The sequence below is a fragment of the Pelobates fuscus genome, chromosome 7 (assembly GCF_036172605.1).
Source record: "Pelobates fuscus isolate aPelFus1 chromosome 7, aPelFus1.pri, whole genome shotgun sequence".
NCBI lineage: Eukaryota > Metazoa > Chordata > Amphibia > Anura > Pelobatidae > Pelobates > Pelobates fuscus.
In genome coordinates this window covers 57,712,924-57,730,924 of record NC_086323.1, presented here as the reverse complement: position 1 = coordinate 57,730,924, position 18,001 = coordinate 57,712,924, and the positions used below count along the sequence as shown (strand labels likewise).

The window sequence follows — 18,001 nt, the reverse complement described above, 5'->3', positions numbered from 1 at the left end:
TCATTGTAGCATTAGCTGATATGTAGTTGTTGTATTTTAGCTGGGCACACATATTAACCGTATAGAGGCACACGCAGAAAGCAGTGGTTATGATAATCATCCCTGCCTCTACACTTTAACCCCAATAGTGCTGGGTTAAAGGAGCACTATAGGGTGAGGAACACAAACATCATCATAAGTGGTAGCCTGATCCAATAGGATTGGCTGAGACTGACAAAGAGGCAGATCAGGGGCAGAGCCAGCATGATTCAAACACAGCCCTGGCCAATCAGCATCTACTCATAGAGATGAATTACATCAATGAATCTCTATGAGGAAAGTTCAGTGTCTGCATGCAGAGGGAGGAGACACTGAATGTTTGGATGCATTTTAGGCAGCCATGACCCAGGAAGGATCTCTGACAGCTATCTGAGGAGTGGCCAGTGAAGTTATCACTAGGCTATAATGTAAACACTGCATTTTCTCTGAAAAGATAGTGTTTACAGCAAAAAGCCTGAAAGTAATGATTTTACTCACCAGAACAAATTCAATAAGCTGTAGTTGTTCTGGTGACTATAGTGTCCCTTTAAACAATCCCAACACTTCAGAATCCATTAACCAGAGTTAGATTATCTTGATTGGCCAAGCTACTCCCTGGAGTGGGCAAAGCTTAAAGGGGAATAACCACTTCTCAGAATTTATAATATTATGTTTACTAATCCCTATATATATATAAAGCACTAACATATTCTGCAGAACTGAATATGTTGAATATACAAAAATGTATTTATGTGGTGTAAAAAAATGTTATATTTGTTTTTTAAAGCCACACCTCTATATCCTGTGAACGGGTGCCTCCATATTAGCTCCCTGTCAATTTTTAAATAAGTGTTTGTTCTTTGCACCTGGCAGTCAATGTAGCGAAAGCACACAGAGATATGAAACAATGTTTCTATTTCTCCTCCTCATTTGCAAAGTTTGCCCTAGCTGTGCCTTTTCAGGATTATGATGTCGTTTGCAAAATCTTTAATATTAAATTAAAAGAAATTGGTGCATCTCATGAAAAAAAAGGGATCTGGGTAATTTTCAACATATTATTCAATTATGTAAATTGCAGAGAAGTGACAGTTCCACGTTAAAGGCTACCTGTCAATCCAGGTACAGCTTGCATACTTTTTAAAGAGCAATAGTTTCGATCTATACATTGTGCTAGCAGATTTGCTAGCAAACGCATTGATTGGGAGAAAAACCTATTTAAACTCTATGCTGAGCTATGAATTGACTAACAAGGTAGAGCAGAAAAAAAATCCCACAGCCAGTTCTTCTGTACTCCACACATAGCAACCACAGTGCATGTGCAGTGGTTGCTATGGTAAGTTGCTATCCACTGCTGCAAGAGCTGGATAGGGAGTATAGTAACAAGCAGGGCAAATAAATGAAGACTGGGGAAGGTGAGAGGGTGGACTGGAGGTGTGTGTAACTTCTGTGAGTACATTGTGGTGCTGGATGGGAGGGTCTGGTGAGTCATAACAGGCTTCTTTTAAGGCTCATGATGTAATGTATAGGGATTTGCCCAAAATTGTAAGTGATCTTTTTCATTGTTTGCTTGTTAGTTTTTATTTTGGACTGTTTAGTATTGGGGAAAATATTTAGCTTTTTTAAATACATTTTTTCCAGCCTGGAGCTCCCTTTTTGTGACAGGGAGCATTTATTTTCCTCCCTACAATATATTATATATTTGTTCATCAATATGAACCTGTCAGAAGTACGTTTGCATGATATTAGTTTTTGCGGTTTTGTCATAACTAGCTATGCATCAAATTCTTCATAAATGTTCCTCTATAAAAAATTTTTTTTAAAAAACTGTAGTGACAGGCTTAATCTAATTAAAACAAATCTCGTATCAGTGAATTTGTGGCCTGTAACACAAAATTATTTCTGCAATACAGAAAAACCTTTTCTCTGAAACGCAAATAAATAGCTATTTACCTCTAATAGAACATCATGGTTTAAGGTTGTTTTTCAGCTACGTAATTTCCCCATTACCACTTAAAATGAGCTAATAGGTTGTAATATCAGATATAACAGTCATTCTCAAATATTCGTCTTTAGATCAGAGGGCTTAGAACCTGAGCCCCATGCCAACGGCTGGCTTGTGGTTCACGAACAGTTGGGGAACTTAGGAAGGACATCTCTATCTTAAATACACTGCCTTATTCTTTTCAGAAAACAAAACTGATATGGGAAAAACAAAATAATGCATAATATTAGATGCATGCAATTTAAAACACTATCGTATTAGAATAGGAAAATATAAAGCAGTCAGCTGTTTTCTGCCAAGTATACTCTCCACGCCTTCTCATGTACCTGTTAGAGCCTGGGGCATGAAGTTCTTGAGTCCCAGGCACTGGTCCAAGATGTTGAAATACAGCTGGCAGCATCAGACTCTCCCTGAGTTGGTCTGTTTCCTGGGCAGACTCTGCGTGTGCCCCAGGGCTGCCACCAAACAGTGTTTGGCACAGGGCAGAGTTACTCTGGTGATCACAGAGTCTCCACAATTCACTCTGGAGCAATCCCCTTGGGGCATCTGTGCTGGGCAAGAGGCCTGAATTAGGAAAGGAATGTTAAGAAACTGGCCACTAAGATTAAAAATCTATGTATTTTACTTTTTTTTAGTCATCATATAAACGTATCTAACATAGAAGGATCCAGTTATTATTTCTCTTCATATATTAAATTTCTTCTTGTCACTACACTGTCGAAACTCCAGTTAAACCCATTTTACACATGTATAAATGTATAGATATTTACAGTAACTTTTTACTTAAACAAACTCACGGTTACAAGAAAAGCCAACCAAGCCTTTGCAGTTTGGAAATAGTATTGTGTGTAACATCCTTCGTGATAATGCAAAAGAGAAGAGAACAAGGAAATAGAGTAAAGTGCTAGTTCAGCATCCACCAGAACCATCTGACATTGAAATACATGCTTTGACCTTGAGCAAATGGACAAGATTCCATTAGGTGAGAGATCATAAAAGCATGTAGTGGAAACCACTGGCAGGTGGTGTATAGACCGGTGGTTCCATATTGAAAATTTAAAGCAGATTTTACATCCCTGTCTAGCAACCTGGTCAAATTCCACTTCCTGGCTCTTGGTACATCAGAAGGACTTGAAGACGATGCTCGCTGGAAGAGATCGCTTTTGTGTCCAAAGAGTTTCCCTGGGTGGGTGCTGCACATGGCTGTGTGTGCTCAGCACCAGTAATCACAAAGTCATGTCACTCTTTGGGCTTAAAAGCACTCAGGGCAGTTGCAACCGTTAGGCAAACTAGGCATTTGCCTAGGGCGACGACCTTCTCGCAGCACTGGGCGAGCGGCTCTAGAGCGCCCCCCCTTAGTGCCCGGCTGAACCTCCAGGCGTCCGAAAATGGTGGTGCAGAGAGGAGCCCTGTAACAGGGCCCAGGAGGTTGCCATTTGGTAACCTCAGGGCACCCCAGAAGCTGTCCTTCAGTATGGCAGAGCAGTCACCTGCTTACCCTGATGGAAGGTGCCTGCTCTGCCAATAAATGCCGGAGGAGAGGAGGCAGGCGACGGCAGTGTGGGCAGCGAGGGAGGCTCTTCTTGCTGCGCCTGACTCCTCCCTTGCGCGCCGTCTGTGATGCCGGGAGCCGGAGCTCGCCAACATTGAGGGAGGTAGGGAGGCTGCCTGTCTGAGTCTATGTGTCAGTAAGTGTTTGACTGTGTTTGACTGTCAGTGAATGTGTCTGTCAGTGAGTGAGTGTACATATGTCAGTGAGTGTCTGCCTGTGTTTGTGTCTGTCAGTGAGTTTGTGAGTGTTTGACTGTCAGTGTGTGTGTCTGTCAGTGAGTGTTTGACTGTCAGTGTGTGTGTCTGTCAGTGAGTGTCTGCCTGTGTGTGTCTGTCTGTCTGTCTGTCAGTGAGTGAGTGTATGTATGTCAGTGAGTGTCTGCCTGTGTGTTTGTGTCTGTCAGTGAGTGTGTGAGTGTTTGACTGTCAGTGTATGTGTCTATCAGTGAGTGTCTGCCTGTGTGTGTGTGTGTGTGTGTGTGTGTGTGTCTGTCTGTCAGTGAATGAGTATATGTATGTCAGTGAATGTCTGTGTGTGTGTGTGTGTCTGTCTGTCAGTGAGTGTCTGTCTGTCAGTGAGTGTCTGTCTGTCAGTGTGTGTCTGTGTCTGTCAGTGAGTGGGTGTATGTCAGTGAGTGTGTGAGATTGTCTGTCAGTGATATCCTTGCATCGGCCCTGCAAGCACTCGCTCCTGGAGAAGCAGAAGAGCAGAGCAGTGTAATTATGAGCTTTATAATTGACCAATCTTAGTGACAAAAAGGGGGAAGACCTATAGACCCCACCTGGCCCCCACCCATTAGCAGCGGGTAAGTGCCCTAGGTTACTAAAAGGGGGACCTATTTTTTTTTTACATTTTCAGATATTTAGTTTATTGCTCCCCCCTCACTATTATTAGGGTGAGGGAGGTAGGTAGGCTTTTATTTTATTGGTGGGTGGCTGACTAGAGGACCCCATATCCTTTCAAGGTGGGTTCCTTTAACAATTAGCCCCCACCCGTCACCAATGGGAGGGAGATTGGGGGGATACAATAGGTACTACTTTTCTTTTAGAGCACCCACATGCTTCTAATGGGCATAGCAAATGCCCAAGTGTTCAACTGCACATACTAGGATGGCAGCGCCTAGGACAAAGATCTGGGTATGAAATGTAAAGGTAAAAAGGGTGTAATGGGGGACCTACGTGGATTTGGGGGTGATTAGGGGGGACAATCAAATTACTGGAGCCGGGAGGGAGGGGTGGTTAAAAAAAGAAATAGATGCGGCCATGACAGTGCCACTTTCATTTTGTTCCCGCAAATACATAACTTTAACTACATTGGCTCTTATTTACCATAAATCTGTTAAATCCCCCAATTTATTAAAATTTCATTGCAGAAAAGTTCTATCATGTTCACTTTACATCCTCTGCATATAAATGTTCGCTTCAGTGTTACATGAACAGTTGGACTTACTTTCTGTTTCTTCGTCATCTCCAGGAACTTGTTCCTTGCTGGTTCTTTCTGGGTGTATGAAGGAACCCTCTCCCCCCTGGTGATTCTCCCAATTCCAGGTATTATCTGGTAGATTCCGAAAATTGCCTTCTGAGCCCTTTTGGGCCTCACCTTGCACACTGCTAGGTGCAAGATGTGGGGGGTCTCTGGCTCCAGAATGAAGGATGCGCGGTGGTTCCGAGACGAGAGGCACAGTGTATTCATAGGTTATAAGAGGGATCTTCCCGTTGAAATTATAATACTAAATGAACAAAATACATCTTGAGTTACAAACAATCCAAACATCTGTGATGAGATAAAATTCTATAATATAACATTTGTTTCACAATAACAAATATGAATCTGGAATTAAAACGCGTTGGGTTTGCAAAGCACCTCAAACGGAAGTAAAGATTGGTTTTAGTTTGTACATTGAGAAGTTCTTCTGTAGACACACACGCTGTATTTAACACAAAGATAGATTTAGTCGACATAAAAAGTTGTTGTTCATGTAAAACTATTATTTATAAAAAAAAGCAACATTCTGTATTTACATTGTACAGACACAAGACAAGGGCCCCATGCACACTATAACTAAGACAAGTTAGTCAATAGGCTAGCTAAGGAAAGTTCCACCTGTGGCACTTAAATGTTTCTGTAAAGACAAGTTCGCGATTGCTGCAATCAGGGCCGGATCTAGAGGAATGCAGACTATGTATCGTCGTGTATTCTGCTAATTTACACCCTGGCGGGAGGCAAAAAAGGACATGCCTCGGTTTACATCATTTTACCTTGGGTAGCCCCCACCCAGTTACAATACAACTCACCCACCTGAAACTTTACCCTTGAATGCAATGCCTAATTTCTTCCGATGCTCTGCCGACAGTCACATTTAAATTTTTATTTTTGTAATAGGTGGGTACCATGAATCTGGCCCTGACTGCAGTGTTTAATACAGACAATAAGATTAACACAGATAGCTGCTGATCCCAGTCACTATTATATGACCAAAACTATTAACTGTAGCCAGCATTAAGCGTTAGCTTGTGTATATGGTGCAGGGTAGCCAACAGGTATCTTTCTTGTATTACTATGTACACAGCTCCCATTATCCTCAGCCAGCACCCGTCTGAGCTACTTTCTGGTAGTATTAAGCACACAGCTCCCATTATCTTTATAAGCACAGACTGGTGGCCAAGAGTCATGAAGGTATAGTTCAGCAATGAATGGAAAGCTACCTGTTGGCTTTCCCAGAAGAATGTTACAAGACACACATTAGGCCGGAGTCTCACACACACACCATGACACTGAGGGACTGGTTGGTGGGTCCTGGTGCAGTTAGATATTCCAGTCCCTCACTTTGCAAATTCGATGGCCGCCGATACTTCACTAGCGTCCCGGCAACACGGAAATTCTGGGGGTTATCCATCACCGTGTTTCCATTTATGTAAAAATTCCCAGCAGAGTCTGCCAGAGCTAGATCAAAGAAAGAAAGACAAAATTTAGAGAATGAAAAGATAGATTAAGTGAATCAGTGCAGTAAAAGTTGGATAGATTTGTAGTGTAAGGCACTATTACTGATTTACATCATTTTCATATTTAAAGCAACTTTAAATTTTTTAACATTTCCTTAATTGATTTAAGGAAATGCTGCGATATTGTTTAGGCAGTGCATTCACATCTTAAAGGGACACTATAGCCACCAGAACAACTACAGCTTATTGTATTTGTTCTGGTGAGTAGAATCATTACCTTCAGGCTTTTTGCTGTAAACACTGTCTTTTCAGAGAAAATGCAGTGTTTACATTACAGCCTAGTGATAACTTCACTGGCCACTCCTTAGATGGCTGTCAGAGATCCTTTGTGGGACATGGCTGCCTAAAATGCATCCAAACATTCAGTGTCTCTTCCCTCTGCATGCAGACACTGAACTTTCCTCATAGAGATTCATTAATTCAATTCATATCTATGAGGAGATGCTGATTGGCCAGGGCTGTGTTTGAATCATGCTGGCTCTGCCCCTGAACTGCCTCTTTGTCAGTCTCAGCCAATCCTGTGGGGAAGCATTGTGATTGGATCAGGCTACTACTTCTGCTGGCAAAGGCAGCAGCTGCATACTTGAATACAAGTAAGATTTACTATATTTAGGGAGGCATGAGGGGACCAGGGGCTAGATGGTGGTTTTAACCTAATAGGGTCAGGAATACATGTTTGTGTTCCTGACCCTATAGTGCTCCTTTAAATATATATATATATATTAAAAGATAAACATTTTCTGTTGGTTTACACATAGTTTTCCTACTAATCGTAAATAGTGACTACTCCTATCTGTTTAGTTCTATCTATGACGAGATCTACAGACATTACAATAAATGCAATATCCCTGTCAAACAGGTCAATCCAAAATCTCTTGTTTTAATATGTCTGAATGCATGTAAATAGAGCTGCCAAATCCACTGTTTCCCTGTTTTTACATGCTGCTGGGAATGATATGAAAAGTGTTCCACTGCAGGTTATAGAATTCTAATACAGAAGGAATTAAGTGAATCAATAAGTAAAGTGCCTGAGAGGAATGTCCTTCATTAATTAGTGGATGTCCCTAAAGCTGAATATGATTTCTGCACAATGTAAGGCATCACTTTTCATATCCTGCACATCAGCATGTACAAGGGATAGGTGTTTCAAAGTATCAAATTTAAATTCACTAAAACGTGCTGGTTAGCCACTAACCCGTAGTGTGAATTTAAAATGAAGTTCTTTTGCCAAATTAACCAGACTTTAAAAACAGACAAATTTGAAAAAGTATTGTATGATGATTATTGACTAAACTCAGAATTATAGCAAATTAAAATCTGAATGGCAAAATAGCCAAAATGTGGCGATAGCGGAGTTCTAAATGAACTAATTTAGCCAACATATTGATATTTGGATTTTTAAAGTCACTTCAGTGAATAAGACTGGCTGTTTTCCGTTGGTCCTAAAAAATGTACTTCAACTTGAATCCCCAACTATTCACAGTGTTAATTTTCCAAATATTGCAGGACACACGTTTTATATATTGACCATCACATATTCCGTAGTATATCCAGAAAGATGGTGTCGGCACCCTTAACCCTACCTGAAGTATTCTCCATATCATGTGTTTGCCCTTCTTGCCTTGTCCACTCCAGTGAGACTAATACAACAGCCAAATCAGATTTACATTACCCCATCTAAGCTGACACCGCACATGTAACAGCGCACAACTAAAATAGAGCTGTATTGGTAATGTCAAAAGAAGTCTCTAAGCAGCTCAATCATTTACTAATAAATAAAAAGACGTGTTAATCTGCCGATCCCAGCAGTGCTTCCTCACCAAGAATATTTTCAGTATTCCTTTTCTCTGTGATTAGGATATCAAAGGCTCCCAGTGGTATTGTTGCGATTAAAGCGTAACCTGCGGAGATAAGGTAATATTATTAGTGATCAGAGATGGTGTTGGTACTTTGTAACAGAATTAATTGATCAGAATACTGCTGGACTGGAGAATTGGCACATACAATTCAAGTGTCCCAGAAATAAAGGAACAGTCCTGATTTGGGATCACATTTTTCTCTAACGTCTTTCTTTGTCGAAAAAGTGTTTCTACATATGGACAGCTTTTGTTGAGCCCAGGTCACATGTCAAATTTATTTTTAGCCCCCAGAAGTCACCAATGACGTGCAATATATCACTGTCATACCCCATTTTAGCCCCCATTTGTAGGAGACATGCCAGTAACTAAGCTGGCTGAGTATCATCATGTTTTTTTTAAAGGTCCTTTTAACCCCTTAAGGACACCTGACATGTGTGACATGTCATGATTCCCTTTTATTCCAGAAGTTTGGTCATTAAGGGGTTAAAGATTCTTTTATGATGAAAAGTTAAATAGTGCTATATCACAAAAAGGACATCACTTTAACTCACAAAAGTGTATTCCTAACGCCACCACCAAGTAATGCGTTAAAAAAAAAAAAAAAACCTTTAAACACTTACCTGATTCCAGTACCGATGTCCCTCGGCGCTGGGTCGGGCTGCTCCTCCGATGGAGGATTTCAACACGCTGGACGTCCTCATGCAAAGTATGAGGACGTCCTGTGTTGTTTCATGAGATAAATCTCTGGGAAACTCCACTAGAGGCAATGAACCCTTCATTGTAAACATTGTAGTTTCTCTGGAACTGCAATGTTTAGATTGCAGGGTTAAGGCACACAGGAACATTGCACTCAGAGCACTTCAGTGAGACGAAGTGGTCTGGATGCCTGTAGTGTCCCTTAAATGTTCCTGATCTTTATGCAGCAGTAAACTAACATATTAAAAACTAGATCTCACACTGGGTAATTAGTTAAAGGGACCAAAACAACTTTAGCTTAATAAAGCAGTTTTGGTGTATAGAACATGCCCCTGCAGTCTCACTGCTCAATCCTCTGCCATTTAGGAGTTAAATTACTCTGTTTATACAGCTCTAGTCACACCTACACAGCTTTCCTAAACACTTCCTGTATAAAGAGATCTAATGTTTACGCTTCTTTTATAGCAAACTTTGTTTAATTTAGAATTTCTTATCTCATGCTCTGTTAATAGCTTGCTAAACCTTGAAATTGTTTTGGTGACTATACTCTAAAGGGACACTGTGCGACACTGTAGGCACCCAGACCACTTTGAAGTGGTCTGGGTGCAATGTCCCATGTCCTTTAACCCTACATTGGTAATTATTGCAGTTTCTGAGAAACTGCAATAATTACATCTGAGGGTTAACTCCACATGTAGTGGCTCTCTACCAGACAACCACTAGAGGGACTTCCTGAATTGAAACGGACATTTGGTCCGGTATCTGAGGGTTAACTCCACATGTAGTGGCTGTCTACCAGACAACCACTAGAGGGACTTCCTGAATTGAAACGGACATTTGGTCCGGTATCTGACACTGGACGACCCAACACTCTGCATGAGGACTTCCAGCGTCAGATTTTTCCCTATAGGAAAGCACTGAATAATGCATGCACATTAGGTCTCCCATGACAGCTGAAGGAGTGTGGGTGGTGCCTGACCCACCGCCGAGGGTCACTGAAGGGGTTTTAACCCAGTTGCCAGTATTCCAGATACAGTATCTCAGAATTAAAGGTTAGATTCCTGGAAAAATCAAACATTTATCCTTCCGAAGTTGATAAAATGATTGACATTAAACTGGGCAATGAAAGCATACACTCATAGGACATACTTGGAAACTAGTGACAAGCTACCTTCACCTTGTTAAAAACTTTAATATTATAATGTCTTTCATTCAAATGAATCCATGTAAATGTTTGTATTTGGATGTAATTGGCTGTGCCCGATGTCTGAAATTCCACACTTCAAATAAAGGTGTTATTACTCAAGGGCTCTGCTGGTTATCAGGAGTAATGAGACTGCAGTCAACGCATTTTGCATTACATTTGGGCTTTCTCAAGATAAGTTTAAAAAAAGCCCCCAAATGAGGGCAATCCCTTAAGTTAAAACAAATAGCACCAGAACAGGCATTCCGGTACATTCCACATCAGAAGTCACTGAATTCACCCGGGCAAAGACTCCTTATAGAATATTCGTGTGAATACTTATACTTATATATTCGTGTGATACTTACAGATAAGTATTCACATTGTAAACCTGTAAACTGATTTCATTTGTGTGCAGTTTACAGCTTATAAAAACACTGAGGTTCATTATGTGTCTGTGTAATCTTTATCTATTTGAGGCTGTCACAGTTCAATTGATCTGCGGTTTGAAGAGGATACATTTTACTGGCCACATCAAAGATCTGTTAACGGATACATTACATTTACTGCCGTGAGGACGGTGGTTATAGTATATTGACTAATACTAGCTTTTTCAACAATGAGGCATTCTTACTTAAGGATATTTATGGAGAGTGCACTTAAGTATAAGAGACTATTTTATAATTTTGAATGTTATTATTTTACTAGAATTTCATATTTTGTTTTATATATATCTATATGAATGGTTTCTTTGATCCTGATGAAAGTTCTCTAAGTAGGACTGAAACGTTGATCGTCTTTTAACCATGTATTATTAAATTTTGGACTTTTATCTGTGAGTGCTGCAGCCTATTTTTGGATATATCTATATGAATAGATATATATTATTTTATTTTATTTATTTTTTGCAAGTCTTTATTTAAAAAAAAAAAAGATATTTTATATATTACATGTCAGACAAGGCCATATCTAGGGAATGTCTCCTAAAAGCCCCCTATCCTTCTCTGCTTCCTTCCTGGACTCCTGAAGCAAATTTGCTGCAAAGTACGCATTTAGTAAACATACGCCTCCCGTAAGTCGAGCACCATAATGCAAAGCTTGTGTAATTGGAACAGGTGTGAGGAAAGGTGAGGGATTAACTTTTCTCTATTTCAATAGTATTCCTCCTGGGCAAAATATTAAAAAATTGGAATAGATAAAATTGTTTTTGGGTCCTATCTGAGTGTTTAAAATATTTTTATTGCACACATTGAAATGTATTCAATAAACTTCAAATTGCGAAAAATTAACAAGTATCAGCTATTCTGGTCTAACATTTGCAATTCTCTTGTCAATTTCCTCAGACTTATTCACTAAAGTTATTTTCAGAGTTTAGATTGAAATAGGCGATTTAGTAAAATTCTTCAAGTCAATTCTGTGTTCAGTGTGGCAGTAAAAGCATCTGACGTCAACATATCTAATATTATTTTATGCAAATGCTCTATGTAGGATATACTGCCTCTAGCATCAAATGATATGTAGAGAATCTGCCCTTCAGCTACAAATAAGACTTCTATTTACATTAATCTTAAGAATGCACAATATACATAGCTCTCAGTGATACAACCACCAACTGTTTCTAATATTAGAGCACACCCCAGACAGACGCATCCATACAGAATACATATTAACGAAGAGTTTCCGAGGCCAGGGGTCATGAACGGCTATTTATTGAACGTGAGGAGCGTGGAAGGGAATTCTACTCAAAATATTAAGACTCTCTTACGTTGACAAGGTCAACATAAATAGGTGACCTGGAAAGATTTTAGATGCTTCGATATGTACACGCTCACTATGTTTAGGATTTAGAATCTGATGTATCTGTTATTTAAGTCATGGGAGGGAAACATCTTTCTAGGAAAGACATCGCCTTGTATCGTTAACTGGAGATTGTCTTAACCATCGTAGTCAGACCAGTCCTTGTGTACCCCTAGCATGAAAGGGACTCTATAGTCACCCACACCCCTTCATTCCATTGAGTGCAGTGTCCCAGACCCCCTATGTCCTGCAGTGTAAATGACTGCAGTTTTAGAGAAACTGCAATGCTTACATTGCCGGACTAAGACTGCTTCTGTCCTCATGCTTCCATACGAAAAAAATTAAAGTAATGTTTTTTTTCATGTGCTCGTGGCCAACCCAGCGCCGAGGGACATCAGCGATGGAATTGTGCAAGTGACAAAATGTGTTTTTTTAACCATTTAGCTGCTGGGGGTGGAGGGTATTTAGTATTTAAGAATTGATAAAATCTGATTTCTAGATTTGCATAGAGCCAGGATACTCCAAAAGGTTTATTAACTAAAGTGAGAATTTCAAATGTAAGGCCAGAGTAGCCGAATGGAAAGCATGGCCGACTGAGAGAATTTTTGCAGATCGGCTATTTTGACCTTGGATTCATCTTAAATTCTCACCTTACTGAAGAACTCTGCTAATTTTAATAAATACTTTAGGGGAACATACTTACCACCCATATGTATTTTCTTTTCTTTTTTTTTTTACATACCAGTGCACATAAGCAAAGAGTGTATCTGTAGTCAATATAACAAATCAATAAACATGAGATTTTTAAAAGTAAGCAGAGGACAAGGTGGATGTTATCAAAAAAGAACACGTCTACTTTCCTTTATTGGTGTGTCCCTTCAAATACCATTGGGAGGGAGAATGTACCACCTGCTAGTAATATTTATATGATGAAAGTGCCCGTGTAAAGACTATTCAGAAGATGAGAATGTAGAGAATCTGACACTATTTGTGTAGATGTAGAGGCAGGACTTGTTAATGAACGCCCAGTAACTCTGGCTTAGGGCAAGGGGTGAAAAGTGCAGCTAAAATAAAGGTTCTGAAAAACCACCTAAACTTCCTAACTACACCGGTCTTAAATGTGGTGAAAAAAATAGACATTGATCTAGAACTTTGTAAGCTACGTTAAAGAAAAGGAGCAACTTGAGCCCATAAAGGGACACTGTAGGCACCAAGACCACTTCAGCTAATTGAAGTGGTCTGGGTGCTGTGTCCCTATTGCACTTATTGCTGCAATGTAAAACACTGCAGATCCAGAGACCTGCAAGATTTGCATTGCAGCTTTAAGTCTACCACACAGCCACTAGGGGGGCTTCCGAAACCTTTGGTCCGTTATCTGATGCTGGACGTTCTCACGGACCTCCAGTGTCAGATTTTCCCCATAGGAAGGCATTGAATAATGCTTTGCTATGAGGAGCTCTAATGCACGTGTGGCCATTGCCACGCATGCGCATTAGGTCTCCCCCGCCGGCTGATTCCCCCGCTGGATTCAGGTAAGTGGCTGAAGGGGCTTTAACCCCTTCAGCCCCACAGGAGGGGGGGGGAAGCAAAGAAGGGGGGACCTATTAAACCTATAGTGCCAGGAAAACGGCATGATGCCTTTAAAACCCCTACTGTAAATATCATCAGAAAAAGCAACAAATCTGAAAATAATTATACTAAAACAGTGTGTGAGAAAAATTTTAAAAATTAACATACTGTCAAATTTTTCTTATTTGTTTTTTGACTTACCCATCCAATGAACAGCATCCATATTTGAACAAAATTGGTGTTGGTATATTGTTAAAACAGAGATGTAAAATATGCAAAAGCAATATATAAGCACATGGTCAGGCCACCAAAACCGGGGGACCTTGCGTTTGTGTCAAACTGTTGAAAATGTCTTGACACAGAATTGTTTGGACTGTGCCAAGGGCGTGCTAGAATCTTAACCACTACAGTAGTGGTTATGGTACTTAGCGTGCCCTTTTAAACCCTCTTATTTTGATGACGTATTTTAGAATTGTACAATGCAAGCTATTGCTTCTCAGGCAAGTTTACTAATACCATTTTTTTTTTAAAAAGACAGAAGAAATGAGAATGGCACTTAAATGTTTTTTAAAAGTAAATGTTTTTGAAAAAAAGTTAAGAGGATTTTTTTTTTAGAAAAATAATTGTCTCAATAGGTTTTTATTCACTAAATAGTGAATTGTAATGAATTGAAAACCGAATTGCAAAAGTCAAGACAAAACAGCTGAAACAAAAATTCTATTTGATATGCAACTCTTTGGCCATTTTAGAGTTACTTTTGTAATTTGCAGGGTTATTTACTAAAGTGAGAATTTAAAGTGAAAAAAGGTGAATTTCAAATTTAAGGCCGGAGTAGCTGAACTGTACGCATACCATCTTGTGGCTGCTCTTGTACTGATGAAGGCAGCAGTGGAAGTCAAACCGTTGACCTACAATTACAGAGTGCTCATTGACGAATAAAGCACGGGAACAATTTATAAACCCCTGAATGCCAACCTGCTTTGTAAAGTGCTGTTGAGTTTGGCCTATGCTTACCCAGGACACACAGTCTGAAGCTTCCAGAAACCCTGTAGCAGCCGCTTCCATTGCCACCACAAACACCGCACCGATCTAAATACCTGCCCGAATGGAGCTTCCCATCACACCCCACGGGCTGCAAAGACAAGAGAACTACGTGAACAAGAATCTATCATAAAATAATATGATTTGCGCTTTATACCTTTACTCAGTGGCAATGGTATACAAAGTGGGCTGCTTCCCAGGGCTGTGGGTAACATGTAGCCAATAAAAGTATTAAGAGCCGCAACAAATTTGAGGCTCAAATGTCCTGACAGATTTTAATGGTCAACACATTTAATGCCGATACGTTACTCTATACATAACTCACGTTCGCCACCACAGAAACCATCTACTGCTTAAAGGGACACTTTAGTCACCAAAACAACTTTAGATAAATGAAGCAGTTTTGGTGTATAAATCATGCCCCTGCAGTCTCACTACTCAATTCTCTGCAAAATAATAGTTAAACCACTTTGTTTAAGTAACCCTAGTCACACCTCCCTGCATGTAACATACACAGTCTTCCTGAACACTTCCTGTAAAGAGTCATCTAATGTTTATACTTAATTTACTGCAAATTCTGTTAAATTAAAGTTCAATTTACAGAGCAGGAGATAAAAACATTTGAAGTAAATTAACATCTAAATCCCCCTCACCCCCATTGTCTATGACATCGGCTCACTTTTAAGATTCAGTCAAATGCAGTGAGAATGGACCAGTGTGCACTCTGAGCTGGTAAGGGTTTAAAAGGGAATCTGGGAGAGGACAATGGATTGGGAAAATGTAAAAAAATGAAAACAAGCATTAAAAATTTCCACGAGGCGGAAAGGGTGGGGAGGGCAAAAATAAGGAAGGGAATGAAGACACAATCAGGCTAAAAGCTTATAACATCTGGCACCAGCGTTCCGTGCGCGCTGATGACAGACATATGTTTTGCACAGAACTGATATTAGGCCGTCTGGACAGCGTTCCGGGCTGCGTACGTCACGTGTGCTGGGGGTTCAACTAGCGTCTGTCACAAAAGTGTAGATTTCTCTACATACAGACTTCTATCACTATGACCTCTTCTAAAGCTAACACAGCCATTGCAGCTAGAGTAAAACTTAAAGCCTTACAAATTATACCTTGCAATGTTAATTAGAAACATAGAATGTGACGGCAGATAAGAACCATTTGGCCCATCTAGTCTGCCCAATTTTCTAAATAATTTAATTAGTCCTTGGCCTTATTGTATAGCTAGGATAGAGGATAGCCTTATGCCTATCCCACACATGCTTAACCTCCTTCACTTTGTTAACATCTACCCCTTCAGCTGGAAGGCTATTCCATGCACCCTCTATATAAAGCAATACTTCCTGAAATTATTTTTAAACCTCTGCCACTCTAATTAGAATGCATTTATGTTTCCTAAGTAGCATTAAATAGTCAATGATACCAAAATATTATTTATTGTAGTAACAGGTCATAAGGGTGTTAAATCAGAAATGGTCAAGATTCTCGCTGCCAGCTGAGGATCATAGGAGCAGCCTGCTAACAAGTGGTATGGTCCATATATTGAGTGTGCATCCCAAGAGGTACCTCACACTTGCCGCCGATACAAACTCCGTGGTAGGTCCTGTCTCGACAGCTTGTTCCGTCATGGGCTGGCACCAGGAGCTGCCTTTCTCGAGTGGTACTGGTGCACTGCAGATCGCAGGGCTTACTGGAGATGCTGGTGTAATCATCTGCAAAACACAACATTACATAGTCTTAAAGGATTCTGCGGAGATCAAACAATTATTCGGTTGATTGAACTCCTATAGTAACATTGGCAGCAGGTCTCGCTAACACACGTAGGAAACACTTTGAAGACGTTAATGGTTTCCGCTGCGTATGTCAACTGAGTGAAACCTTACCATCATAATCCGTATTCAGGACATTCAAGTTAAAGGCCACTGCTGAATTCCTAACTCTTGTGACGTTATTTAAAACGACGCAGCTTGACTTAAAGGAGCCTGGGGGGCTAATCTCATCCACTTATAGCCGAATATCAATGTGGGACACCTAATTAAAATCAACTTTCAAATACTTCTAAAATATAGACTCATGTTCCTCTTTCATCACAATAATAATCTGATGTAAATAGATTAAAAGAAAAATTTGTATTCCACATCAAATCTTAAAGAGGTAGAGTCAGTTCTTAAGAATTTACACCATCTGTAAATTCAGGGTGGCTGTTTCACACTAGATGATTGAGTCCTAATTCTGACGGTTTCAACATGAAATGGTATGTTATGATTTTTTTTATGAACACTAAACATTAACCTACCCACCAACTTCCCTTACATACTGTACATTCCTGAACTAATTTAACAAATACAAATCTTCTAATTCCAAATCAACACTCTAAAACTAATTCCATTCTAACACTAGGCTTTAATTCGTACCCTAAATCCTAATTCTAACATTAATATTAACCCTAACTCTACAACCACAGCCCTACCCCGAGCTAACCCAACCAATGCTAACTCTGGTCAAATCTCACTAACATTATTAACTGTAACCAAAACTAACCCGAGTTTTGGTAATTGCTGTATTAGCCAATCACAATGATCACATAATTGTCAGCTATAGCTTGCAATCTCTGCGATTGGCTCTCAAGGAAATCACAGAGTTTGGCATCCATTTGAGGTGTGTTTGTGAAATGTCTTATTTATGAGGCTTCCAACAGCAGCGAGCTGCCCGAGGATCATGGCATGTACCAGGTACAGAATCTGCCTCTAGGTCTGCTTCATAGGTTAAGGCATCTGACCAATGTGACATACAAAGATTTGCGTGAATACCTCGTGAATGAGAGAATTTCTCTTAAAACAGGTAAAAATGCTTTCTTTTTGGGAGAATACAAAGTGGGGAAAGATAACAAATGCTTAATTTGTTCCAAGTCACAAATAACAAAAATATGAATTTCAATTTGCAAACTTTGATACACTCAACAATAAAGTATTTTCCCCACCTCTTGGTCTAAACAACTCACTGTAAAACATCACTTACCTGGGTATAATGGCACCCAATGATGATACAGCTTTCCAAAAGGCTTTGCATTAAAAGCAGAACACTGATATTGTTTGAAGCTCACAGAGCCGGGTGGGCACAGCTGCAGAAAAAAAAAGTATAAAGAAATAAAAAGCATGTTCATTTAATACTACTTTAATAACTACTGTGTGTGTTCTCTACACGGCATACTCATTTTTGTGTCATGCTATAATCACTGCACTGTACAACGCGTTTCACATCTGACAGTGCAAA

The 18,001-nt window shown here is 39.9% G+C and overlaps 1 protein-coding gene across 2 annotated transcripts in view; it reads right to left on the bottom strand.

Annotated features, from left to right (window-relative positions):
* Positions 1-18,001, bottom strand: part of LOC134568650 (ADAMTS-like protein 2) — a 62,253-nt gene that overhangs the window by 13,335 nt on the left and 30,917 nt on the right. For both annotated transcript variants that reach the window (XM_063427297.1, XM_063427298.1), the window contains exons 4-10: positions 17,747-17,849; positions 16,295-16,440; positions 14,693-14,810; positions 8,395-8,475; positions 6,340-6,515; positions 5,022-5,301; positions 2,347-2,584 (exon numbers count right to left, since the gene is read on the bottom strand). In XM_063427297.1, coding sequence (XP_063283367.1) covers positions 2,347-2,584; positions 5,022-5,301; positions 6,340-6,515; positions 8,395-8,475; positions 14,693-14,810; positions 16,295-16,440; positions 17,747-17,849 — 1,142 coding nt within the window. The remainder of the gene's footprint in view (positions 1-2,346; positions 2,585-5,021; positions 5,302-6,339; positions 6,516-8,394; positions 8,476-14,692; positions 14,811-16,294; positions 16,441-17,746; positions 17,850-18,001) is intronic.